The sequence below is a fragment of the Corapipo altera genome, unplaced genomic scaffold (assembly GCF_003945725.1).
Source record: "Corapipo altera isolate COAL_440 unplaced genomic scaffold, ASM394572v1 1b, whole genome shotgun sequence".
Classification (NCBI taxonomy): Eukaryota; Metazoa; Chordata; class Aves; order Passeriformes; family Pipridae; genus Corapipo; species Corapipo altera.
The window spans coordinates 10481766-10509158 of record NW_020884881.1 but is presented as its reverse complement, the minus strand read 5'-3'; the positions used below and the strand labels follow the sequence as shown (position 1 = coordinate 10509158).

Here is a 27393-nt window from a genome sequence, read left to right as displayed (position 1 = left end):
ACTCAGAAAGGGCTTTGCAAGGTAGATGCAGTATTTCACTTGTGATATTGAAAAAAGAGCAATGGAGGCAATGAAAAGAAGGGAGAAAAATGCTGAGTGTTATCGTTATTTTAATAAGCAGGGCAGGTTGTATGAAGATTAAAATTAGTTTGGGAAAGTCCTCGAGGTCAGTGTAAGTAGCAATTACTGGCTGTGATGACAAATGTATTTTTATTGGTGTTTAAACTCTCTTTATGTATGATCTTGACTCAAAATCATAAAATAGCAAGATTATTTTTCATGTAACCATTTAATTCCGCAAAACTTGAACTGACAAAAAAAAAAGAAAGTAATTCATCTGAAGAAAATCATCAACATGGTTCAGGCTTTGTTCTTTGATATTTGAACCATATATTTTAAATATACAAGAAGCATATGGATCTGGTGCTTGAATCTTTTATAAAAATATTATAGATCCTAGTCTACATTAAAAATTTCTTCCCAAGAAAAGAGAAGAGGTTGAACATGCAACTGCACTACAGAACAGGGTTTGCTGAGGTGGTCTTGCAAATCACTGGCTTTCAATATAATCTTCATATTACTTTCAATATTACTATTACTTAATATTACTGCTATTACTCCATATTGCTGATATTTCTATAACCGTAAACTAGGATTATTTAAAATAGAAATCTGCTTTTTGGATGTTTGCCTCTATCTTGATTGGCAAAGATATACTCTGACTTTGCGAACAAATAGGTGATCAAAATTCAAGCAGTACCAGCAGGAATGGAGGGCAAATTCAGCTGGGGAGGGAGGTGTCCTTCCCACTGCTCCTAGAGATGGTAATAAACAGTTTGTCAGCTCTCAGCAGAGCAGCAGGGGCAGGATGTCATGCCGTAAATCTTCACACCCTCCTGTCCTCTGATGGAAAAGTTGTACATAAGATCTTTTGAATGGGATTAGATTAGGCTTGTTTTAAATCAGGAAAGCCCAGGTTTTGAATTAGCCACTAAAAAGGGTAGCACACACGCACAATGATTACTGTAAAGAAGTCTATGTTAGTAAATCACCGTGTTAGAGAAAAAAGCCATTTCTTTCTTAAACTGAGTATGTCACAGCAAAACCAATGCCTTGGTGAGGATGTTGCTTGCTAAATCTGACTAAGAGTTAGGATTATACTTTCAATATTAAGGGCTGGCACGTGTAATTATCTACTGGAGGCAGGGGGCACAACAAACCATTCTCCAACCAAGAACAACCAAATTTTTTCTTTACATATATACAGGCAAGCTTGTCCTTGTGTTTCAGGAACAAAGTATTTTTCTCCTTTGGATTTATTTTACTCCTTTTGATAGGCTTTCATCTGAAGTTCACAGACTTCCAAAACTTTTGAAAAACAGCTAGAGTAGAGACAACCTTCATGGATTTAATTTTAAATGATACATTTGAAGATCAGACAGCAATTTTGTCTGTTATCAAAAATGATGAGCAGCTTCTGTTACAAAATCCAGTCATTTTCATATGCTGAATATTCTGAAACACTGATTTATTTGGCTGGTGCTTTACATGCCTGGATTTTTTCCCAAGCCACATTTCAATAAAATAAAATTTTCTCAAAGTTTAGTCCAGGCACTGATGCTAATAGAGGAGGGTTTTGACTGGCAGAGTATGGGATTGCTAAACATCTCCTGACAGCTGCTTTGTTAATTCTGCTTAGCTAAACAGGAAAGAATAGAAAAAGGAAACAAAAATATGTTTCTCAATTGCTTTGCTGATTATTTCAGAGGACTGGTAACCCATAGCCAGGACCTGACCAGAACTGACCACCCCCAGCATGTCCAGCTGAAACAGTCATGACTTTTTGCCTTTTTTAATTTTAGGTCTTGTTAAATAGATTTTGGGTTCCTCCAACGTTATCTAAAGTACTAGTGAATATTTTACATACCTTATTTTTTCAAATATCATTTAGGTAGAAGTACTAAGAGCACAGTATTTCAGGAGGGATTTTATGAAGGTACCACATATCAGCTATTTGTATCCAGGTATTCTGTTATTTGTATCCAGGCTGACAATGGCAGGCAAAATTAATTCTCACTACAGCTTTGCCTCCAGCTGTGCCAGATTTACAGAAACCCGAGTTATACAGCTGTTGGTCTCTAAGATTTCTTAACAACATTGATTAGAAGCTGGTGTTTTGCTGAGATAAAACTGGGTGCCATCTGCAAGGGAAGCAATATTTTGCTCCTTATAGAGTGTGACGTCCTACGCCTCTCGACAACCTCTTGATAGTTCCTGCGAGTGCTTCCGTGGATAAGCAGATGAGAGATCTAATGCTGGCTTTAAGGAGGACGAGTCTAATGTGGGACTGCACGAGTAAGATTTACACAAAAAATTCATAGAAGAGTTTGAATTGGGTCCTGACTGCAGTCTGAAAAACAAAAGGGAGCTGAGAAGAATCCTGTTTATCTAACACTAGATTACTTTTATTCATTTTGTTAATGGGATGAATAATGATTAGTGTTTGCTAAGGATTATGGTTTGCTGATATCGCTTGAAATAAGCCGAACTGGATCGTTTAAATTACTAGTGGTCAAATTTGGCTGGTTTGCTAATAGTATTTTCTAAAGTAATGAACCTTACAGTTTGGTATAATGAATGCTCCATGGATTCTAATTTTTTTTAGGTGTATGTTTATATTGGCTTCTGATCAAGAACCACATGATTTTAACAATCTTAAAAGATGGAATATTTTGTGCTGGATATACCAGAAGCAATGGTACAGAAATATGCAATTCACTGTTCATTCTATTCTGTCTCTGAAAACTTTCTCAAGAGAAGGTCACAAGAGTATTTTAATTTTTCTTTGAAGCAACAACGTTGAAATTAATTACAAATATGATTTTTAATTATGACATTTTAGATCTTTAGACTATTTTTAAAAGCTTGACCTTTTTTATAGAATGAGTTCAGAGCACAAAGAAATTTTCTGAGTCAAAAAATATGCAAATTAAAAAGTGTAAGATCTGTATTCTATTTCATAATCATAGCCTACCTTTCCATGGGAAGAAATATTTTTATTGCTGGCTGCTTTTCTCTCCCTTATGAGAAAAGGATTTTGACTGTCTGCATCTGTGTATGTGTTCTGATAAACAATTTGAAATAAATACCTGACACTAGGAAACAAAAATGCCAATGGTGTTTGCCTTCCATAAAAATCAGAGCTATTCTAGAGTTAATGAAAACTATGATTTTTGTAATGCAAAGTCTCAACCATTTGTTTCCCACAGGTTTCTGGGAGCAGCTAACTTTGTTTCAGTGGCATATTTAGGCTGTTGTTCTATTTTGGAAATGCTGGGTAGTTATTCACATCTAAAGAAAAATAAAGGGTTGACAAGCATGCTAAAAGCCTCCACTATAAAACTGTAAAATACGGAAAGAATAATTAGTAAATACATTTGATAAAAATTAATCATAAAGATTTCATTAATGAAGTCCTAAAAATTAATCTGAGGCTAAACCTCAGGAGGACGGGGCCCTGAGCAAGCTGTCCTTTCCCAGAGGGTGATCCTGGTTGGAGCATGGGGGGAGCACCGGACCAGGTGATCACCCATGGGTCTCTTCCCACCCACCTCCTGCCAGGATTCCCAATAACAGCAAATGTACTCTTTAAGAATTAATGCAGCTAATTTCCTATAGATGAGAAGTCTGAGGAAATACTTATCTGGCTCAACTTCCTCTTAGTCTATTTATATTCAGAGATATGATGTGCTTCCTGCGCTCACACAAATTTGTTCTCTTCTAATGAACAAGATCAGATCAGAATTCATATTGCTTTTTGTGCTGAGAACATTAAGGAGAGAAAAATAAACCAGGCAGAAAGCTGTGTTTCCCTTATGCCTGTTTCCAATTTATTCTGTTGTAAAGATGCTCAGGTATTTATAACGTCTCTTTCTGAGATATAGCCAGCAGGTATGTGCTTGGGTAATATGTCTGTTGCCAAATAAATAATTACATGATGCTTCTAAATTTAAACATGTTCTTAAGTGCACTTATCTTGGAAAGAGCACCTTTCTGAAGGTGAAGTGAGCAAACTTGTTAAGACCTGGATGAAAGGGACACACAGGGATTACAGCTACCAAAACAACAGTATCATTAGTGCTCCAAAAATACTCTTATAGTTGTTCTTGAATGTCTGACCCAAGTAGTAACTCCTGCATTCAGTAAGCATTTTCTACTGGTATACAGATATTGTATGCTTCAACATTATTGCATGTTGCAGTTAATGTGTGGTGATCCTCTAAGGCAGAGGGTGACCTTTCAATGAAGCTGGGCAAAATGTAAACGATACCATCTTAAAGTAGTTCAGTAGTACACAAATATGTATCAGTAAGTAAAAAGAGACATTTTGTGTAACTGTGTTTAGCAGCCTGGGTCAGCTGCAAAGGTCTATAATCAAGAAAGTGAGCACCATAAGGTGCTGGTAAGGGTATTATAAAACCCTTAGGAAGGGTTCAGATAGTTAAAATTCAGGAAGTTTTGTTCAAGTCCTTATAGGCAGTCCATTCTAGAGAGGCAGTAGAAAACACACATTGGTCCCAAGAACTGCTGTGTAAAAGGAGGTATCTTGAATGTAGATATTTGAAAGTCCTTTCCTTGCCCACTTTAGCGAAATTCTCCGCCACCAAGAAAATCTGGGAAATATTTTTTCTCAAGCCAAGTTCTGAGCTGACGTGTCTCTCTTTTCTGAAACTCTATAAAACTGATTGCCTGTCTTTACATTTATATGGGGGCAGACAATAATTAGTTCAGTAAAAGCTGGTTTTTTGCAATTCCTGATGGACTTTTCTATTTTTATATGCTTTTGCTTTCATGGAAACCCCTTCCCTTGCCCAATGGAAAAAGAGCCAGGAGCATTTTGCTGAGCTGGGGGCTTCTCTGTTTCCTCCCTGGGTACTACAGATGCTTTGTTGTTTGAGTTAATTCAAAAATGGACATTTTTAATCACACAGAAGTGTTATCCTCATACAATGATATGAGCAGGATTAAGATGAAAGTCCATCTTTAATCCAGCATTTATTATTTCCAGAGACCAATTCCATAATGGCCCACGTTTGAGTGTGAGGTGGTGGCATGGCCACCTGCCCTGGATCTGAATCCTGAGGCTTTCTTTATCTTTTCTGCTTTTCTTCATGTAGTAAATCTGTAATGCTCACATTTTAATTCCCAACAGTGGCTGAGAAGCCCTGGTACAGAAGTAATAAAGACAATATTTCACTGTAACCTTGGGCTCGCCAAAACAACACAAATCATTTTGCCCCAAGGCCATTAAAATGTCTTTCAAATGCAGCATCAACTTTAAACCCTGTTTTCAATCTAGGTATTATCTAGGCAGCTCCTGTTTTATAACTCAGCAACATCAATAAACAACACCCAACATTTCCACATGCTATGTGAAGAGTACTAGATGATGTTACTCACTTGTGCTTTTCTTTCACATTAGATGCAATTTATAACACATGCATAAACTCAAAGGACTTTTCCACCAGGAAAAGGAAACTAGTAGGTTTCATGTCAGGCAATAGCAAATAGCTATCCGGGTAGCCAATCAAAAAAATGTAATATGATTTTATTGGGGGAAAATGGGAAATGAAGCAAGCAGAAGAAATGCAGAATGGTGAATGATGCAATTTTGGTGTTGAATTATATCAAATTCTCAAGCTTTTCACGAATGTATAGGAAAGAAATTAGGACAAAACAACTGGAGGTTCAAATATACCCAGTGCTGTGTTCTTGTTGCTTAGAAGGGAACTAGATCTAAACATAGTAACAATGAAGGTTTGGACAGCAGTGCTTTAAGAAAACTATTGTAAAAACAAGTTTTATGCATTTTTTAAGCTCAGTTCAGACAGGGTTCTAACAAAATTTTATTAGCCAGTTTCCTGGCAATTAAATCCTTTAGAACTCCATGCTAGTCCAAAAGTGCTTTATGTTCGCCTAATGCAAGATTGTCTATCTGACTTGTGACCACCAGAACTGCCTCCTCCCCACTTGTACCACTATGAACACGACTGTATGGATGTGCCAAGCCTGCACATAAAACCTGGTGCTTCCTGGAAGACACTGGAGCAGAAGAAATTTGGGTCACTGAAGGAAATCATCCGTGCAGGTGACTAAAGCAAAGGAGATGGCTCAATGAACCCAAGACATTTGTCACCACAGTTTCTTCAATGAGTGGGTTTTTTTGTGTTCAGCTAACAAGATAGTGGGGGATTTAAAAGATCAAATACTCTTCCATGCTGAATTCAGAAGGGGGTTATTTTTCACTTTGGTATTTCTCTAGAGACATAGGAGTGAATTTTCATAGCAATTCTGAAGGAGATTGCTCATGTCTATTCAGTTCTGCCGAGGGCAAGCCCAGTGCTATCTCACAAAATGGCTATTACAGCACTTGTCAGTCATCTGATAGCTTCAGCTAATTGTAAAACTGACTAAACAAAAGGAAAATTAAGAGGAAATCATCAGCAATGGTTCCTTTCAGCCAAAGCTAAGGCCTATTTAGCACAACATATTTGGATGTCTTCTATCAAGTGGTCTGAATCCAAGCACAGGATAAATAGACAACAGAAAAGCACTACTGTCAATATACCAGCTGCCACCAGAACTGAATTAAAACATGATAAGGACAAAAATGATAAATGTCTTCAGACTGTCACACAGGGCCAAATGCAGTCATCGCTGTTCACACGGCTGAGCCAAAGAGGAGTCGGGATGTTTCTGGTGGGAAGGAGAAGGTATTGTCATCCTGCACAGATGCTCTGCAGAGCCCTCCAGATGCTGCTCCAGGGGACAGCCCGGAGAGACTGCTATTTCCTCCACAGAAATACACGGAGGTCAGTGAATCAGCTGCACTATTTATTTTTGTAAGATTATTTTTTGTCTATCGTGATCTCCTATTTGCTGAGGTTAATAGAGAAGTAAATGTTATTTTCCTGAAGCACAGAAGCTTGGCAGGTAAGGACTAATCCAAAGTACATTTGATAATTCTAATGATGATGATGATTAAATAATAATAATAATCTGTAGATTGAAATACATCAAAGCAAAAAATATTTTCATTATCTACATAAACAAATATGTTATATAATTTAATTCTGCAAGACTCACACTGGTAAACAATGGCAAATTACCACTACAAAAAAAATGAAGGAGAAAAATAAGCCTGAAAAAATTGCATTTTATTTTCTAAAGGTGATAAACACTATCTGTGCTTTGCCTTCAATAACATCACTGAGACCCTTAGCCCATGGATTTTCTGAGTAAAACAGCTCTCATATAAATCCTAGTGACCTTGGTAGTTCAGGAAGAGAAGCAAAGGCTGCCGGTTAATGATTCAGTAACCTGATGTCTTAGGGTGAGGCAGGACATGACATGAAAATGCTTTTGAAGTCATTATGTCAAAAGTCTGTATCCAAATCAGTGACCCTCACTCATATGCTAATCAAAAGCAATCAATAGCATATTTTAAACAGTTTTCTCCATTACAGTCACTGAAGATTGTGAAATTAGCAGCATTAAAACCAGACTGTAAATAAACTAAGCCACATGGAAGTCCTTGGTATGTGTATTGCTCATACACCTCTTAAAAAACATGCCAGTATAAATCTAAAGTCAGCACAGGTAATACATTACTCTGCAATTATGTACAGCTGACGGTCTGACGGATTTTAGAAGCTCAAGAAATTTGAAGTGAAGGCAGGGGTGATTACTCAACTAGAAAATAAATTTGCAACAGTGGTAAGCGTGTTGAACAAGATTGGAGAAATTATTAGTTTTGTTACTGGTTTAAGTGATTATACGATGAGATTGTCAACAAAATACTTATGCATGTAAAAGCATTTAATTGCCTTTTGGGGAAGATAGAAAATGGGGAAAAAGTGGGTACTGCTAAATGTAGATCACCCTAGTAACGTCTCTGTACCCTTAATTAGTGGGGTTTTGTCCTTACCAAAAAGTTCTGAATTGTTGAATACCAATAGTAATATTTCTTCAGTAATATTTTAACCATATTAAAACCAATAGATACACACTTTTATCCTTGCCATAGGGTTGCATTAGAAAGATATTAGGGAGATTGATAACCTGCAGCCAGCTATTGTTAGTGATTGTAAGAGATTAATTTTATTCACTTGGAACTCTGTAGGTTTTATCCAATACTGTAATCAACAGTAAACTTGGTCATCTGATGGATGTTTACAGAAAATAAGTTGGAACAATGGAAGGCGCAATAGCAATAGACAGCAGAGAAGTGAGTGGATGATTTTAAAGATGCTAACACACTTTAACTTTTGGTCAGCCCTGAAGTGGTCGGACAGTTGGATTAGATGATCACTGTAGGTCCCTTCCAACTGAAATTCTATTCTATTCTACTCCAGAAGCAGCAGAAGAAAACTGCCAAACTTAATCTATGAGTAAGGTCCAAATGCTCGTGGTTCTAGACCAGTGAGCAAATCATAACATGAATGACCCATCTTTTGGATAATACCTATCGGGATTTTCCTGAGAAGACAGACAGAGTCCATCTGGCAAAATCACAAAGCACTATCCCAGATTAAAGCCTACTACTAAAACCTCACTGAAAACTGTTTTTAATGAAGGTTTATGTGCTAGATCCATATTTTGTTTCATGTCAAGTCTTTTCTCTAGCAATAGCAGGGACTAAGCGTATGATCCAAGCAGCAACGATGCCTAATGAATTTCCAGTGTCAAGGCCTATTACCCTTTAGGCACTGAAGATCACCTTTGCTCATGCATCCTGAATCTTCATGTTTTCCATGTTAACAGCAAATAATGTTCTCAGAGAGCAGCATCTTCTTTGCCAGCTCAGTGGTACTACCAGTGCTCACCAGAACTTTAGGTACAGTCTCTATCATTTTATTTATTGCAGGAAAAGTTATTCTGCATCATACTGAGATTCCTGTAAGAGTATTCGTTTGTCACAGTGAACATGTAATTCAATGTTATACATATGAAAGTACCATAAATCAGCTAAAATCAATTAGGGAAAGATGGTTTATGATTAAAGGAAAATTTTACATATGGCAAGCTACATATTTGCCATAGAAAGGTAGTTTTGAGGAGGGCTGAAAATAAGGATAATGATCTACTCAAAGTAAAATCTGCTAGATTTGGGAACCCAATTTTTGCAAAAGTTCTTTAAAATAATTTTTTGGAAGAGAGAGTCCAAGTCCAAGGTTTTTCTCCAAATAAAGTAAAAAACCTTTTGAACCTTTGTCAAGTTCTTTGTTTGCAAGACTAATGGCTCGATCTTTAAAAAATGGACCTGAAGTGCCAAATGTTTGTAATGTCTGAAGGTGTGTCCCCTCTCAGATTAAAGACAGCCCTCCTTTCGTAAACCAATTTTGGTTTAATATAAAATAGTAGGGAGGTTAGATTTTTTTTTTGAAAATTAGAGGAGGAGGGAGGATTGCTAATTTTCTCCAGTAATGACAGAGGATCTTTGTGGTAATGGCATAAAAGTTGAAGGGAAAGCAATTTCAAAGTAGAACTCTGCCTTACAAACATTACTGACAAACTCATCCTTTTCTTGGGGGAATGTTGAAGGTTTTTCATAAAAATGCTGAAGAGTAGGAGGTTTCCTTATCAAGTTATTCCCATTTTCAAATATGGTTTGACAGCCAGAAATGACCTACTAATATTAAGACATAAGCAGAGAGCTATGGAACCAAGTTTTAAAGGTAATATTTTCCATTAACAGTTTTCACGTTTTGACACCTGTTGCTCTGAGGAGCACCTGCCCTGGAGGCCAGGTTGACTGTTTGTGCTCAACACAGCACCTTCAGCTTCATCTTGGTGTTTGATGCAGAGGCACTGTGGGGGAAGGAAGCATGGGAAGTGCCTGCCAATGCTGAACAGCCCATGCAGAGCATGCACAGGCCACAACAAACACCACTACCACCTGAGCATCTGCTTGGAGAGGACACTCAAGGAACAATGCATGAGCACAACCACTTGCACACCTCACACCTTGGCATTGCTCCCTTAAAGTCTTTCTTCTTCCTCTCATGGATTTCATGTGTCTCTTTCTTCCTGTGTTTAGCTCAGCCACTAATCTCCCAGTCATGAGTCACCTTCCATCACAGTGGCCTATCCGAATGACATCACATTCAACTTTGGAGATGTCCAAGGACGTAGCTAAGGGGAAAAGGCTGAGATTTGGAGTGAGAAATAGGGAATATTTCAGCTAATGAATCAGACTAACATTGTGTTGCAGCTGAGTCCAGAGGCTTTTGTGCAATATCCTGCAATTCCCAAGCTGTTGAATCAGATGTTCTGGCCTGAGAGAGCCCAAAGGCATTGCTTTAAATATCTCAATTAACAATGCCACTGAACATTAAGGAAACTGCTAGACACGTCAGTATTCGGTCTTGAAGAAATGTAGTGAAGGATGATTAAGATATTTGAAGCAATTGAAATTTTCTGCACATTTGGACAGAGAGTGTGTGACTGTAAGTATCACCCCAGCCCTGGACCAAAAGGCAAAGCCACCAGCTCTGAGTAAATGCTGCATGGCAGACAAGTTTCTCTCATTCAGAAAGGATATTGCACATTAATGTTGTCCTGCATGCTGAAAAGGCCTTACTAATTACCTTTTTATCCTAATTAAGCCTTCATCTTAAGTGTACCTTTTCACCTGCCTTGCCCTTTAAAGGGCAAGGCTACCAAATTGGTGATACATGAAGGAAACTACACAGAATATCAACTAATGAAAAATTCACTAGTGTGTTACCTTTCCTGGCCACACAGTTTAGAAGGATCTAGCATTTCTGGTGAAACCAGGATCCTTTTTTTTTTTTGCTTCATTTCCTAGTTCTCATCTGCTTATATACCTGAAAATACAAAATTCCATCTCATAATTAGTGGTGAGAGAAATTAAAAGGTATGCACTTTAATGTGGCCAAAACTGTGTGACAAATTTAACATAAAGATACCCCCAAAAGGTTACAGCTTAAGCTATTCCATGGTTGATAGAAAGTGGTAAACATTCTTTAAAAAAAAAGGCAATTCTCTTGGATGAATCCCTAAATAGGGTTATGATTAAATCGGACATTTGGGAATAAGCTGGAAACTGGATTCTAAAGCCAAGTACTGCTGAGCTCAGCAGCAGTCTCCTGGCTCATGCCGGTTTTTATCAGTTACAAAACCAATCTGCACTGTATTTCAAGCTCAACACAGGAACATGGGGAAATAGGACACATTTTGAACTTCAGGCTGAAATTTGATTTGCTCAAATGTGCATCCACCCCTCTCCTGCTCCATCACAAGGGTTTTACTGGTTTCTACTGGTATGGTTTAAAGTATTCTTAGCACGTATGCACGACAATCCTGTCATATAGAGTATTTTCTGGTCAGCCTTTTCTTACCATTTTTTTTATTTGACCTTCACCAGCTGATAGGAATTGAGGCTCCTACTGAAATCTTAACTCTAATTTTGAATCTTCTGGGAGCCTGTACCCTTCTGCAGTTGGCCTGCATCAGCCACCAGCCACTGAGCTGTGACAGCGAACATATACCTGCCAACCCATTCAGCTTACCCTGCTGTTAACCACTCTGGGTCACTGCAAGGATAATCCAAAGAAGAATTTTGTAAATTTTCATGAAAAGTGGAATTCCTCCATCATCACAAACTTGCAGCACTGTAGAAGTCACCTCTCCTAGGGCACAGGCGAAGGTGGGAAGGCTTCTGCCAGCAAGGGACATGTCCCAGAGGATCAAGTGAGCTGCTACCCTTCCACTAGCTGAATGAAACTGCGGGACAGCAGCCAGCTGGTTTTCATTTGAGGTGCTCAATATTTATGCAATAACTCAGTTAAGGATTGGATAATTTTCTCTGGCTTTTTAAAGCCAGTAATTCAAAATAAAAGGATCTATACCAATCCTTATTTCTATTAACATTGCAGTCATTGCAGATAATGATGATTTCAAATACCCAAAGGAACAATTTCAGGTAAAAACCAAATTTAAATGATATATTTCTGAGCCTTCCATGATTTTGATTTCCAGTCTATTAAAAAAACCAAGCTGCTTGCCAATCTACCTGATAGTTCTTATTTCCAACTGAGATTTCCAGAGTTTAATCACATGTCTGCTGAGATACTTCCGTAGAATTACTTTTTTTAAAAATAGGAATATGATTTGGAAACACATACCCAGGAGTCCACTGAGAAAGCAGGTTACATTTCCTGCTTGCTTTTTTATTGAACCATTTATATCATAAGAACATTTTTCCTTCACATTTTGAACACTGAGATATGAGTTAACATATTGTGTTCTGAATTTGCCCTCAGCCCAAACCACAACTTCTACCAGAATTTATAGCCACAACTGCACAGTGAAATGTTCAATAACTCACAGCATTCAACCAATCCATTGATAATGTGAACTTAATAGTATTTAGTTTCAGTCTGCCTCACCTATTCTCTTTGTACAAATGTGTTAAAAACAGCACTACCTAGGTGTAACTTGGAATATATCGGGAGGGTTAAGTGTTTAAAACCTTCCTTTTTTAGAAACAATAATCACACTTCAGAGAAAGAGCGAGAGATTATATTGTTAAATGTCAGGTTACAAAATAAGTGAAAAAAACAAAACTCAAACATGACTGTGTCTCTCACCATCAGAGTATCCACTGAAGTTTCTGGTTTCCAAAATTTAGATTAGGAGCTCCAGATCAGGAGATGAATAAATAAACTGCAGTTTTTAAAAGATTTTTTAAATCCCTCATGTCAAATGGAACATCAACCAGAAAGGTAAACCTGAAATTTAGGCCCTTTTTCCTTTGCAGAAATTACTTTTTGCACTTTCTCAGGAGAAAGAATAATCTAAACTTACCAAGGGAAAATTGAAGGACGGATGCAGTAGTTGTGTTAAGGCCAGTGGTGGTCTATGGGAAGAGAAGCAAACAGTTTTGTTAGATCAGGAAAGCAGTACATTCATCTCTTGTTTTTCTTTGAGAGCATGGAAAATCTCTAGCCGTCTACATCTCCAGTGCATAGAATTGTTAATCACCAGCCTTTTCAGGTTGAGCGATCATGGAAATTTTTTTTATGTCATTTTGATTATTGATATCTCATCATACGTCAAAGCTGGATTTTTTTTCTATTGTACTGATGTCTACCAAAAAAAAGCACATTTATGTGCAACACTTGACCACTGTTTAGAAGACTGAAAAAATAAACTCTGTGGTTTATGGTCAGCTTAGTGTAAATTTGTATATACAGAACGGTTTTCACTTCTCCCAGCACAGAACAAGAACCAAAAATAACCATTAGTAAATAATAAAAATAACATTAAGTAAACCTAAAATAATGAAATATTAAGAGGAAATAACAGAATTTCAACCTTCAACACCAAAGCAAACAAAACCTTGGTGATACTACGTAATATGTACAATGAAATATTGTAGTAGCATCTACACACTGCTCACATCCAAACAAGACCTAGAAACCGACAGAAAACACCAAGCAGCTGTCTCTGTAGTCAGCACATCACCCTCCTCTGAGGCCTCTCTTCCTTCCTTCTTTCAACGCCTCCATATTTCAATAGTTCAAATTAGAACTGTTTTCCTGAAAATGCTACAAAATAAAATGCACTAGTGTGTTGTGAAGGCCACCTAGTTATTTTAAATTTATTTTGAAAGTTGGACTTTACGATACTGCTACATAAAAAGCAAGGCATGCCATGGTGGTGGTGTGTAAGCCTAGCTGAGTTATGCATTAAATGATGCCTTTGAAAATAATGGATGGAGACCTGCATGAGTTGGCATGAGGTTCTGGTGTGTTTTGTTTCTTTTGTACATATATATTACATACAGAGAGGATCTTCTTATAAATATTAAGGAATGGGATCTTCACCAAAATGCACTGAAGATTAGGTGATAACAAGATTAAACGTCCTAACAGGCAATTTTAGTTTTTAAACAAGAATAGGGTAGCTGCATTTACACAACCCCTTTAAAAATACAGTCACATTCCCACTTAAGTCATTCTGTCAGGATCGATTCAGTATTAGGTATCACACTTATCGTGCCAAATAATAAAATGCTTTCTGATTTGAGTTATGAGAAAATATTATATTAGTTTACATTCAATTAATTATGTTGTGAAAGTTATAATCTGCAAACAAAACCTTTATCAAGGTTCAGTGGCTCATATCACCAAGAAATTAAATATATCAGTCATTGCAGAAGAGGTGTTCATGCAGACTTAGAAGAGACTATGTTGTGAATCATTTCAGCAACGCTTTGGAAAAAAGCCTTAGACTTACTAAAACCTTTTTTCAAAGTTCTGAAAAGGACTACAAAGTTCAGACACTGCAGAGAAACTCATAGCCTTTAGCAGATATTTTCCTTTGCTGCAACAGCTCTGATGCAATACATCTTTCCAGGATTTTGCCAGTAGTAAATTCTCACCAACAGAGACAGGTGGTAACAAAAAACCCTCTGCCTGCAGTAACAGGCAGCTGTTGGGAGTCAGGAGAAGAGAAGGAGGTCAAGGAAGCAAACCAGCAGCTGTCAGAGCTGTTGATATAATATATTTTGCAAATACAACTCTTCTGGACTAAGCATTTTAAAGCAGTAATCCATGTATTAGGAGCCATTCACAATAACAGAGATTTCAAGAGCCATTTTGAGCAGAGACAGAATAGGATTAATGAAATTCATGGAGAAATAAAACAGTTTTTAAAATTTGTGGTAGAAAGACATATGTTGTGAAATTGCCGAAACAACTACAAATCAGAAACAGGTTGCTTCTAAGACAGTAGGGCTTTAAATGTATGTCCATACTCAAAAATGAAACTTCAGGCCAGATAAGACTTCTGGCCTGAACTCTGTCTTGTGCTCATCCATAATGTCAAGCCATTAACACACTCCTTCAGAATGATTTGATTTTTCTGCAACACTGCCATAATATTTAAAAATACTTTCATTATTAGGCTGCTAGCTGCTTATAAGCATGATTTTTTTCAGCTGATTATTTAATTACACCACTTTGGTATCATAACAAATTTTTTCCAAGTTCCTAATGCCATGGTAGTGTTATTTGCCCCATGGCAATACGACAAATACAGTCCAACACTGGATTTTGAAGTCAATTCCCAATTACTAAGGATAGTCTAAATTGCATATCGGCAGGGAGAAGGCAGTTAATGAATGACAGGTCAAATCTCTCAGAGCTGGGCCCCTGGGTTTGCTAAATGTCATAAATAGATCGTTTTTCAAGTAGTGTTACCTATGCTCAACACTACAACTAAAAATGAATTAAAAAAACGGGAAAAATATCCCAGTGGTGTGACTTAATTTCTGCAGAGGACATATAACAATGCATCTCTTCTCAAGGCAGTTAGAGAAGCGTAGTATATTTAAACAGGATGCAAAGTAGCAGAGAGTCAATAAAGCATTCCTGACAGGATTCCCTGGCTGGAGCTGGCTGTGAGAGAAATTCTCCTTTATCTGTAAAATCTCTAAATTAATTTTATATGTGTTTATAACTATCATTCACCACAGTAGCAATATGTACATTGCATTTTTGGAATTCTGGTCTCAGTTAAGGATGTAAAATTAACCCTGCGAAAAGGATTGTCAGTGTCTGAAATTAAGAGAAAATGCCTGCCCAAAACCACTTCTGTTTTATGGCCCTCGTCCATGTTTGCTCTTCAAATAGCTCTAATCAGCCTTTCCCTCCGCTCAGAAGACTGTTGAAAACATGAAAATTATTTTGAATTACACAGGCTTTGATCTGGCCTTTTAATTTTTCAGTTCTTTCCAAAGCTCCCACTTTATGTACATCATTGCAGCTATCTGCCCAGTGTCAGCGTGTGGGCATTGGTTATATGTACTGTAATTCATTTTCCACACACACCCAGATGACCCCAAGTTAATGCAAATTGCACCACGTTGTTTCTTGTAGCAATTTTATGACCAAACTAACCCCTAACAAAATGAATTCTGTCCCGTTAATCATGACTCAGTCTGTCTTTCCTGAGACTGGCAGGTGCTTGCTCCAGGCTGCGTTTAAATCTGTAGGATTCATTGATCACAAGTGATGTTTTACAACCAAATTAACATTCGTCAACAGTGACATGAAAAAACAGGACATGACTAATAAAATAATAGAAGAAAAATGAACCCTGTCTCTATTTCATTGTTGGAAATAAAAAGAGAATGATGCCTTTGACAACACAGATCTATTTCCTTGACTTTTCAGCATTTCAGGGATACTTTAAATAACTTGGATACACACCAGATCAAGACACTGTCCCTTGCAAACTGTTGGAATAATCTTTGGTTAGCACCTATGATTTAAAATGCTGGGAAGTCCCTGGGTACACTTCTATGGGCCTATCACCTAGCTTAAGAGCCTCTTTGCTGAACTCTTCAAGCACACCAACATTTCTGCAGCTGATGCAGCTTCGATTCATAGCCTGCAGCCCCAGCCCTGGCAGGTGAGCCAGCCTTCACTTACCAGTTCTCTGGGACCATATGGCTCGCAGAAAGTGACAGCGTTGCCGTGCATTATCACCCCGCAGTGCTCTCCAACCTCACAGTTACTGCACTCAGACCTGCGGGAAGAGCACACCATGTTCAAAAGGAAATCAGAAGCTGTACGTTCGAGACTGCACCGGGCCTGTAAACTGTAAAATCAGACTGCTTTATCTTGGTGCTCAAATTGGACTACCTGTTATCACAGTGGTGAGCATAAAGGTTGAGCAACCGTACGTATGGGGTAGTAGAGCTGCCTCTTGTGAAAGGCCCTTGGGAGTAAGTACTTGCGCTCTGCAAATTGTCTCCTCTCTAAAAAAGGATCCCTGCTCATCAAATGGAAAACATCTCACCAAGGGCAACCAAGTTGAACTCTTACATGTATAACCTGCCCCGAAGTTACTCTTCTTACAAAATCCTCTCTGCACATTTTATATACCATACATAAAGCCACCATTGTGGAGTTACCATAGGGAACAGCTGAGGACAAGGGATTGGGATTAGCTCCTCTTTTGGTCCTGCTCCTGGAGGGTTATTTCTCCAAAGGGCCAGGAGGCTTGAGGCTGCAGACCCTCTCCAAAAATGTGCACCAAGAGGCTCCTACAGCTCAGCTGCTGTAACGTGGGATTTGCTGTTGCTTCTATCTGTATTTGTCATACCCCATATTCCTACTAACAGAGTTGCCATTTTGCTCACCTTTTAGGGAAAAAACTATGAAGAAATTCTCAAAGAGGCTGGTAAGTGCTGCAGAAGCAACTAATTGCACCTGTCCTGATAGTTCTTAATTTAATATGAAGGACTTTGTGGGCAGCCTGACTGCAGAACACACGGAAAGGGCTGTCTCCCTCACCTTTGAGGATCAGGCCATTGGATCTTGGCATGAGAAGCAGATTTTCAAAAAATATTGGAGATACTCCTGGCCCCTAACAAGCTGTCTGAGATGGTACTGACCAGCATTGCCTTCAGGCATCCAAAGCTCAGCTTAATCATCAAAACTACAGGCAAACATTTACTCCAGCAATAGCTTCGTTATAAACAAAGGTGAACTCACACCAAACCTTATTTCTTGCTGAATTTTTTCTGTACTTTGATAACTGATATTTTTTAGTGTTTCAATTGCAAAGGGGTGCTTAGGTAGTTTTTTCTTTGGCTTCTCTCACACAAAGTGGCTCAGACTTGGCCACCCTTTCTGATGTATAATGTCACCAAAAATACACATTCTTGTAACTACAGTACAGATGTAGTTTAAGAGTGTGTAAAGGTTTGGTTTTCTTCTGTCTTTTCATTCTCTGGCTAATTTCTGGATGGCAGATCTTACAGAAAATTGGATGGAAAGGAATAAATCCCAAGGAGATAGGGTATTGCTGTCAACATATGTGATAGAGATTTCAGTGATCATAGTAGAACATAGATAATTGATACATACTATCAATGTACAGTTGATTCCTACACAAATTTCCTCGGATCTGTGTTTTTTCCGACCCTTTTCTTAATTTATGTTGCTTGTCTGTCTTTTTGTTAGTAAATGTTCTGTTAAACCTCTGCAAATCTTTCTGTAAACTCCTTGGAGCAAGATTTTTCTGTTCCTGAGTATCTGAAAATCATCACCCCACCACGGTCCTGGACAGGGCAAATGAAATCTTCATCTCCATTGTGAGGAAGAGGTTGGTATTGTTGTCAGCTACCCCATAGGGCTGAGAGAGCTTTTCCCTACAGGGGCCACGTAATCAAAAGGATGGGCTGCTGCAAACCCAGGTGCTGATCAAACCCAGGCAGCGATTAGAAATCACTAGTGTGGGTACTAGAATGGGTTAACTCTGGCCAGTGTACAATAACCCAAACAACACCCTGCAGGTCTCTGAGTGCTAAGGTTTGCTGAGTGACAGATGTTAGGTTTTCGGATGCATAGATGTGGTGAATAATTGGTTGCACATTTTATTTTGGGTCTCTTCAGTTGGTCCTGGGTGAGTTCAGCATAGGCCTGGCTTCCGTATGCTCAGGTCCATTAAAGAAGTCAAAGATGAATTTCTTGTTCCCTCCCAATTTCCAAATCCCTACCTTATGCTGAGATTCTATTAAAGGTCAGTTTCAACTCCACTTCCAGAAACAAAGTCAAAGATATAAAAAAAATCTTTGAGGTTTTTTACCTGTATGAGCATGTCACAGAGTTCACAGAGGATGTGTTTGCTGCTATCTAAATTTTACTTGAGCCCTTAACTCTGATAACTGAAGAACAGAGGGACAGGAACTAGAAGAATACCTGGAATTCTGTAGGATTATGGCTGTTTGTGAAAATTATTTTCATTGTCTGCCCCTACATTTTTGAGTACATTGGAACATCTGCCTGGACTCCCGGTATGTGCAGGGAGAAACAGATATGGCAGGAAAACTTTGCTGTGAATACTATGTAGGGATCACTTAGTGCCTTGTGAAAGGTCAGGATACATGATCCAAGAAATATTTTAATTTTTTAATTCTCATATTTCAATGAATAAAAAGTGATTCAGTTGTTCATCTGTTCTACTCCTATAATGTGGTCTATGAAATATTGTCTAGAAATCCAGAAACATTGCCCTGATAATGCAGTTTCATCATCACTCAGCTTTTCTAGGATAACTTCTCTCATAAGAAATTGGATGTCTGTTGATAATCCTGATTCAAACCTTTGTGCTCTCTTTGAAATGCATTACCTTTGACAATAAACTGCTCATTAGCTTGACAAGAATGCATGAAGAGCAAGATAATTGATCTGCTGTTCCTCAGATCATCATCATAGTACTACGTGTTTAGAAACGATCCAATTTGCTCCTCTCCTGGTGAAGACAGGAAGGTTAATTTCTTTTCTATTTATACAAACAGGAGACAGTATTAATTGCCCTGGCTGGGTGCAGCTTTCTACATTATCTTTCACACCTGCCTGGTCTAAAATCTTAGCACATTAAAATCAGTTCAGCTTTCTCTTCACAGCTGGTACTCGCTGCCACTGCTGACATGTGTCGCATTTATGGAGATGACTTCTCTGCAGACCTGCCATCGCTCTCATCTCTGACTTAGAGAGTCCCACCTCTCTCTGCTATTGTTTTTCACTTTGCTGAAGGGGAAACATCTGTCTCCCCATCCCTATTTTTCATCTTGTTTCCCTCTACAATACCTGAGTTTGTGGATGTTATATTGACTGATGCCTTTTGTGATGTCTGAACTATAAAGAAGATAAACATCTCAAACTGCCAAGAGATTTTTAAACATAAATCTTTCTGAAGTTTAATCCCACAGTTTTAGTGCAATTTGGAAACCACTTTAGGACCTCTATCTGCTGTCACAAAGCTTTCCTCCACCTCTTTGCCACTGGAAATATCACTGTACCTGTACATTTCTCATACACCATGAAGAAGTGATGACCAAGAGAATCTCTGTTTCTTATTGATTGATTTTACATGTTCAGCTATTCTTTATGTCATCTTTGACAAGCATGTCTTCTGTAAGTGATTGCTGTTTGGCATGCTGATAGGCTTTGAGATGAAACACGACATGAGGTTGGGAAGGAGAGTTTAGTTAGCAACAAGTTTCTGTACAGTCTCTTTTTCTTTTAAATTTACTGAATCCCCTGTTTTCTACAGTACTACTATTAAAATTCTTTTATACAGAAACATACATTAATGTCAGCATCTATTCTGTACTAATTTATGCAACTTTTTAACATTAATTATTTATCATAGGATTAAACAGAGTATTTTTTCTAGATTTGATCTTTTTTGATCTAGTTTAGCTCTTACATAGCACCTTTTTTATACTCTCCACTGCAGTTTTATGAAGCTACATGGAGGCAAGATGGTCACAGGAACAGGTTCTCAATGACCTAGACAGTCTTCCTGATACCACTCATATTGGACCTCTTCTCATCCAGCCATTCCCTGGCCCTTCCCTGGCAAGTGGTACATGGTACAGATTCCCTTTCCCTACAGAGGAAATCCATTACTTCCATAGTTTCTGAGCTTTCTGATCAAATACTGTCCTTCAGCTTTCAGCAAGTCTCATGGACCACAAATCACCTGTACTATTGGACTACTCATTGAAAAATGCACTAAACATTACTGTCTAATTAGTTCCACAAGTCAGCAGTGACCCACTGAGCATCAACCTTGGTGCTACATCTACCATGCATTGGGAATCACTTACCTACCTTAACTTCCATAGCTAACACATGTCAGACATAAAATAAATTGGACATTTATGAATGTGTGAAGTGCTTTTGTTTCACAAAACAAGAGATTTTTGTAAATTTAATGGCAAGTAAGACCCAAGAAGCGAGGAAATCTTTGCTTAAGTAGGCAGACTTCTGCTTATGGGTTGGAAACTTTGAAATTAATCATATTCTGACATGACTGCACACTGGGAGGAAATAATATAAAAATTAGTTGGACAAACTACACAAGAAAATCCTCATAGTGGTTGAGTCCCCAGAAAATAAGAAAGATAACGCGTACTCCCATGAGGCGTGCTGCATTCTCAGCACAGAAAACTTCCTCCTTCCTTCTCCTTATGTGTTGTCTCCTGCCTCCACTTCTTCCTGTCCCTTTTCCACTTTAGCAGATTCTCCTTCTTTCTTTCAGTCACCAAACTTTGATTTAGGTCAGGAATTCATTCCCAGGTGCTGTGATTTTTCTGTTTATGAAGAACCCTATCCCAACCTTCCCGTTCTCTTCCCTCTACAGCTCCAGAAACACTCATACACACTCCTTCCCTGTTCCTGAGCCTCCAAAGAAACAGATGGTTGCTGGGAAAGATGTGTCTTTTAATGTATTTGAAAGAGCAAAATTCCATAAAAACCAGGCAATCACTCTGGAAATCATACAGTGCCCTCGTGTAAAATAGTTATTTGATGTGAGGCCTCTCCAAGCAATGGAGTGACACACGGGCTCTGCTGGGACTCACAAAATCAGACACACACAGAAGCAATAAAATGCTTTGCTCATGCACTTGGATGGTACATGTCTGCCAGAGCTGCACATGCCAGATGGGGGATCAGGAGGAGTGGGAAAATATTAATCATTTCCAAGCCAGTGTTACGTAGGATTTGCGAACAGAAAAGATCATAGAAAAATACAAATACTTCTCTTTTCATCTTTACACAAATAATGGTTTCAGAAATTACTAGACTGGCTTAGTCTAAGTGGCCCCTGGTGGTATGGCCCCGGTGGGGTATCTGTGCACACGAGGCAGCTGCTGCCACGCACTCCAATCATGGCAGGCCAGGACCAAGCAGGGCTGGAAACAGTGCTCCAGCACTTACCACAATTGTTTGTGGTAAAGATGGGATTTTAGCAGCTGCCAGGGGAAAAAATGCAATTTTAGGAGGGATGGCGACAACTGTTAATAATTCCTGATTTAACTCCCACTAGACAATCAAATGAGAACGGGCTTTCTGCCACCAAGCAGGTCCTCACTGGAAGCAGAGCTACTGTACGAATCCTTTATGCTGAAAAGCTCATGGTACCTCATTATGGATTTCTTTTATTTGTGCTCAACTTGTATTTAGCATTGCTGAAAATGCTGGTTTTCTGCTATTATTGCAGGAAAACCTGTCTCAGGATTGCAGTGAGTTTTGGGACTCTCTCTCACAGCACTCACCTCTCTGCTCTGACTCACTAACCAAGGTGGGGAAGGTTTATTCCAGAGGGACTAAATCAAAATACTGGGGACAAAAGGAGCAGAAGTCTGGGGGCTCTTTTAGTCTGAAATTTCTCTGTTGAGACTTCCATAAAGCAAGGACGAATTTAAACTTGAGAGCAATGGATAAATAAATTATGAAGGCTCCCAATGGACAAGCCCTCTGTGAGTTATGAGACATCTGTGGGGAACTAATGCCTCTTCTCATTTTTTTCCACTCAAGTCCATTTAACACACTGCTGCTAAAGCTATCTACCTTGGCAGCTATTCTGTAACCCATTAAGAGTCCTTGATCTATTCATACCCATAAAGAAAGAGGGTTTTTCATGGTATAGTATTGCAGGTCCTTAATACCGTTGTCCAGAAAAACATTTAAAGAGTTGATACAAAAGGAACAGAAGGAGCAAAAATTGTAGACACAAATTAAAAGTTATTAGAATCAGTGTGTGCAAAATAAAAATATCCATAAAATTCCATAAAACACAGCATTTTTACATGAGATGGTTAAACTGTGAAAGACCTGAACAGATGGAAAGCTGTCACAGGCCTTAATAAAAAGGAAAATGAAATCAGATTTCACAGAACATATGCATTCTTAACTAACAAATGCAGGTAACTGCTAAAATGCCCATCAAGAATTTATTTAAACAAGATAAACTAACCCACTCAAATATTTCTATTTCTTGTATGAATTAAATTAATAAAATTGGTTATATTTATGAAATAGGAAAACTCAGTAATGATCTCATATAAAAAAGTAGGCTCCAACCTTCAAAACTTCATGTTAGGTCCAAGAGATGTCTTTATCTGAGTATAATACGACCTGTAGATATATTCACTATTCAGAAGAGAATCAGTTTTGTACTGTTAGAGACATACAACTTCCTCTTCTGTGACCTTGTACTATATGTAATATGAATGGTACCCTATCTCTGTGACCAACATGGTGGTAAAATCATTAATATTGAAGATTGAGAGGTCTGTTCTAAGAGTTATCTTTGCTAAAAGAACATTCCTTTTGACTAAAAGCTAACAGTCTGTGACTGTTTCCAACTCCCCAGTCCTGAGCTAAGGTAGCACTGGGGGTGTCACTCCTACAGGCTCCACCAACAGACATCTAAATTTTCAAGGAACCAAAATCTTCATTCAGAAATATTCACTGAGCTCAGATATGCTCCTTCTGTTTTTGGATTAATTAAAAATTTGAAATCAATGAGAATTTGTCCCTCACTTTAGGAGGCTTAGAATTTCTCAGTCACTCATTAATCAATCAATTAATAAACCAATATATTTAGGTCCTGACTATAATAACCAAAATGTTTTCATTTGTTCAAATGCATTTAAAGGAAAGCAGAAGTCTGAAACTCACCACATGGTAGGATTCAATTCTTGCTCATGGTAAGAGTCAAAGTCATCTCGTAAGATAATGCTGTCACTGTGCAGTTCAGCTGCAAAGAAAAGAAAGCAGCGTATGAAAAAAAATCCAGTGTAATCACCCAATGCTTTCTAAATGCTGGCTTTCTTAGAGCTAAAGTAACGCACAGTAAAATGAGGAAATCAGCTTTTTAAGATATGCTAGTTACAAAAGCTAGGGTTTCCCAGTTACAGGTTTTTTATTTACTTTGAGTGGTAGTACCACAAAAAAGAAGTGTTCCCATTACCAAAGTGTGATGGCTATAAAAAGATGAAATCGTCAAGTACACACTAAATCTTTTAACACCTTTTGTTCCAAATTGTTAGTTTTCTGAATGTTCAGAAAAAAATCCTTCTGAATTCAGATTTTGTAAATGTGGGCACAAGAAGGGATGAGAAGTCCTAGTGAGTGTATTATAGTTCTTATAGTCAGGGGATTCATTCTGACAACTCGTAAGCAAAAATCATGAGCTCATTGGAATTTCTCTGCTGCTATCAGTGGAGCTGGCAGTAAAGGTCAACTCATTTAAGGAACATAAACTGTAAGTTATGTAATGCAAATATTTCTAACCATCGGTCCACAAACTTTAGACTCCAATTTTCCACCTGGATTTACTGTCTGATTTACATATGATGACCAAGAAAACCACCCCACATCCCAAAACTTTGGCACCTGTGTTTGTATTAGACAGACCCTTCTCTACAAACACTTTCATTAAATGAAGCATCACTTGCTATTTGAAACTGAGCAAGGATGTCAGAATCTGTCCTGGACTAATCAAATTGCAACACATGGGTTGGTGGGTGCAGGGCAGTGTGCTGCAGTGTGCTGCTCCTGGGTACACCTTGGAGGTGCACTAGCAAAAAAACTTCCTCCCAGTAACCCAGCACTGGTGTGAGATGCTGTCCCACGCTCAGGGATATGGGTCACAGAATCCTAGAATGGCTTGGTTTGAAAGGGACCTTAGAGATCATCTAGTTCCAACCGCCCTGCCAAGAACAGGGACACGTTTCACTTAGACCAGGTTGTTCAAAGTCACATCCAACCTGGCCTTGAACACTTACAGGGATGGGGCATCCACAACTTCTATGGTCAACCTGTTCTGGGGTCCCACTACCCTCACAGCAAAGAATTTCTTCCTAATATCTATTATAAATCTATCCTCTTTCAGTTTACAGCCATTTCCCCTTGTTCTATTACTACACCCCCTTGCAAAAAATTCCTCTCCATCTCTCTTGTAGGTCCCTTTAAGTACTGAAAGGTGCCCTAATGTCTCCCTGGAGCCTTCTCTTTTCCAGGCTGAACAATCCCAACTCAGCCTGTCCTCATGGGAGAGATGCTCCAGTCCAGGTTCTCATGCAAACAGATGCTCTAATACACAGCTATGAAGAAAAGCTCTGCAGCATGATATACTCACGCTGCAAAGATTCAAAGGCAATAAATAATACAGCAATAAAAACCACAATGAAGAAACAACTAATCAGAAATAGACATGATTCAATTCATTTTGTATGAATCTCATTTTTATTTGAATTCCCCAGACCTAGTTTCTTATGACCTTACAGATTTTTTATTATAATTGTTAGTGATTCTGAGTTTTAGTAATAAGAATGAGAAATCACCTACCTAGGTGTGGATGTAAGGGAGCTTCTGTTGGAGCTGCAGAAAACAAAGACACAAAACACATGAATATCTTCTATGATCAGAGATTAATTGCAGCATTAAAAATTGATTATTCTTAAACAAATTGTACAGTGCATTCATAGTCAACTATACTGATAGTTTAATTATGAAAAAAGTGATAAACCCCAAAAGTTACAAAAATATAATAAGAAAGATAAAGTACTATTCTCTTAACTAAACTACACATCACAATAAATGAGAGTGAGCACTGATTGTACAGTAAGGAAAGAAAGATCACTAGTAGCCTAGAATTATGAGATATTACTAGAAATAATTCGGATGAAGATTCAGTAATTCACTGATTGACAAAGTGAGCAAAAAATGCCACCCTTTGATCATTTATACTACACTGAACAACATCTTACTGGGCATATGTTTGGGTGAAATAATCCTAATATTCCTAGTGCAATAAGTAACAGATTGACTCTGCGAATCACTGAATCAAACACTTATATCAAAGCACGTTTTTACAGGCATTGCTGATCAACTCCTCAGTAGGTTTTTGCCTTCCAAGAAACAGTAGAATATTGTAATGACACACTGCATGGGTGGCACGTGTGTGTGAAATGACAAAACTTTATTAAGTAGTCTTCGACTAACACTTTGCAACAGGAGTCTTGGTGTAACATTACAGAAATTAAACCAGAATGTTATCTGAAAGGGCAGAAGCTACCTACAAATGTATGGGGAAATCTAGAAGCTGGCTACACAGTGTGCTGGATACTCCATGGTACCTACCACATCCATAACCTTGCCTGACCTTAAATCCAAAATTACACCTCTTTAATGGAGGCAAAGGGAGTGCACACAATTAAGCTCCTGGGAAGCAGCTACTTCTTTTGTCTCTCAGTACCTCACCCATGGATTTATATTTCTAGCTTAATTTCGGACTTTGGTTAAAATAAAACCCCCAAAAAAGAGAATTTTTGAAGCCAGGATTCTTTTGATGATTCTGTTTCTTATTGGGCACTGACCTAAATTGTACCAGTACTCCTGATTTCTTCAGCATATTTGCAAAAAATTACTGCAGTACTGCAATTTCTGTCATAACATCTGACAAATTAAAAATAAACATAAAAATGAATGCAGCAATCTGTGTAGAGCTCTCACACATAGTCATTTGAATAGAAAGTCCAACACAAATCTCAAGAATTTTGTTTTTCCCTTCCTGCTTACTCCTTAAATACTGGGCTTGCAAGGAGGCATGACATTCTGTAATGAAATTGCAACATTTCATGGGGAAGTAGGGGATTAAGAAGACTGAGCAATCAACAACTGAGGAATCTGCAGACCAGAAAAGGATGGCAAACATCTATTTACATGGATTTACCTTAGATAGAAAACTTTGATTTAACTGACTTACTGACTGGAAGACTGACATGTTTTACTCCATCTACTAACCATAAATATATATATATATATACGCACACACTAATCTCATGCATATATGTACATATATGTATATATGTGTATATACATATATATGCAGCACTGAAAACAACGGCAGAAACACTGAAAGCTTTACTGTAGCCAAGAGCAAAGACCTTCTTAAGAGTCTGTTGTTGAACAGAAATCACACACTGACAGAAATATGAATTTTTTTCCTATATGTGGTTAATTTGCTCCACTTTTTATACAAGAAATTTATCCATGTCGCCTTGCCTTCCCTAGAAGAACTGCCAATAATGACTGTAGCAATGGCCAAGACCTCTCATCATGATGGTTCAAAATCTGGAGGAATGCAACTCCTATTGCATGTTATGGTTGGCACTGCCTCCAGAATAATGCTGGACTGCACTGGTGAATCCTACAGCAGAGAAGACTGCATTTGTCCCTTGTAGTGCCAGGTGTTGTTGTTTTTCTCCATGGGAAAGAGTAAATTTTGATAGAAACCTTTTGAAAAATACTTGCACAAAAGAAACTTATTAAACTGGATTAACTGAATTATTTCCCAGATTGAGCAATGGAAACCTTTCTGGATTTTGCCTGCAGGAAAAGAAGTACATTATGGCATGGGATTTGTAATACTCTAGTTGTTGTAAGAGGCTAGGCTTAATAGAAGACTTCTGTCTTTGATTTTCTGCATTAC

At 38.2% G+C, this 27393-nt stretch overlaps 1 protein-coding gene across 3 annotated transcripts in view; it reads right to left on the bottom strand.

Moving 5' to 3' along the window:
• RELN (reelin) overlaps nt 1-27393 on the bottom strand; it is a 279714-nt gene that overhangs the window by 131041 nt on the left and 121280 nt on the right. For all 3 annotated transcript variants that reach the window (XM_027639774.1, XM_027639775.1, XM_027639776.1), the window contains exons 5-8: nt 25248-25280; nt 23577-23655; nt 16524-16620; nt 12892-12943 (exon numbers count right to left, since the gene is read on the bottom strand). In XM_027639774.1, the coding sequence (XP_027495575.1) occupies nt 12892-12943; nt 16524-16620; nt 23577-23655; nt 25248-25280 (261 nt within the window). The remainder of the gene's footprint in view (nt 1-12891; nt 12944-16523; nt 16621-23576; nt 23656-25247; nt 25281-27393) is intronic.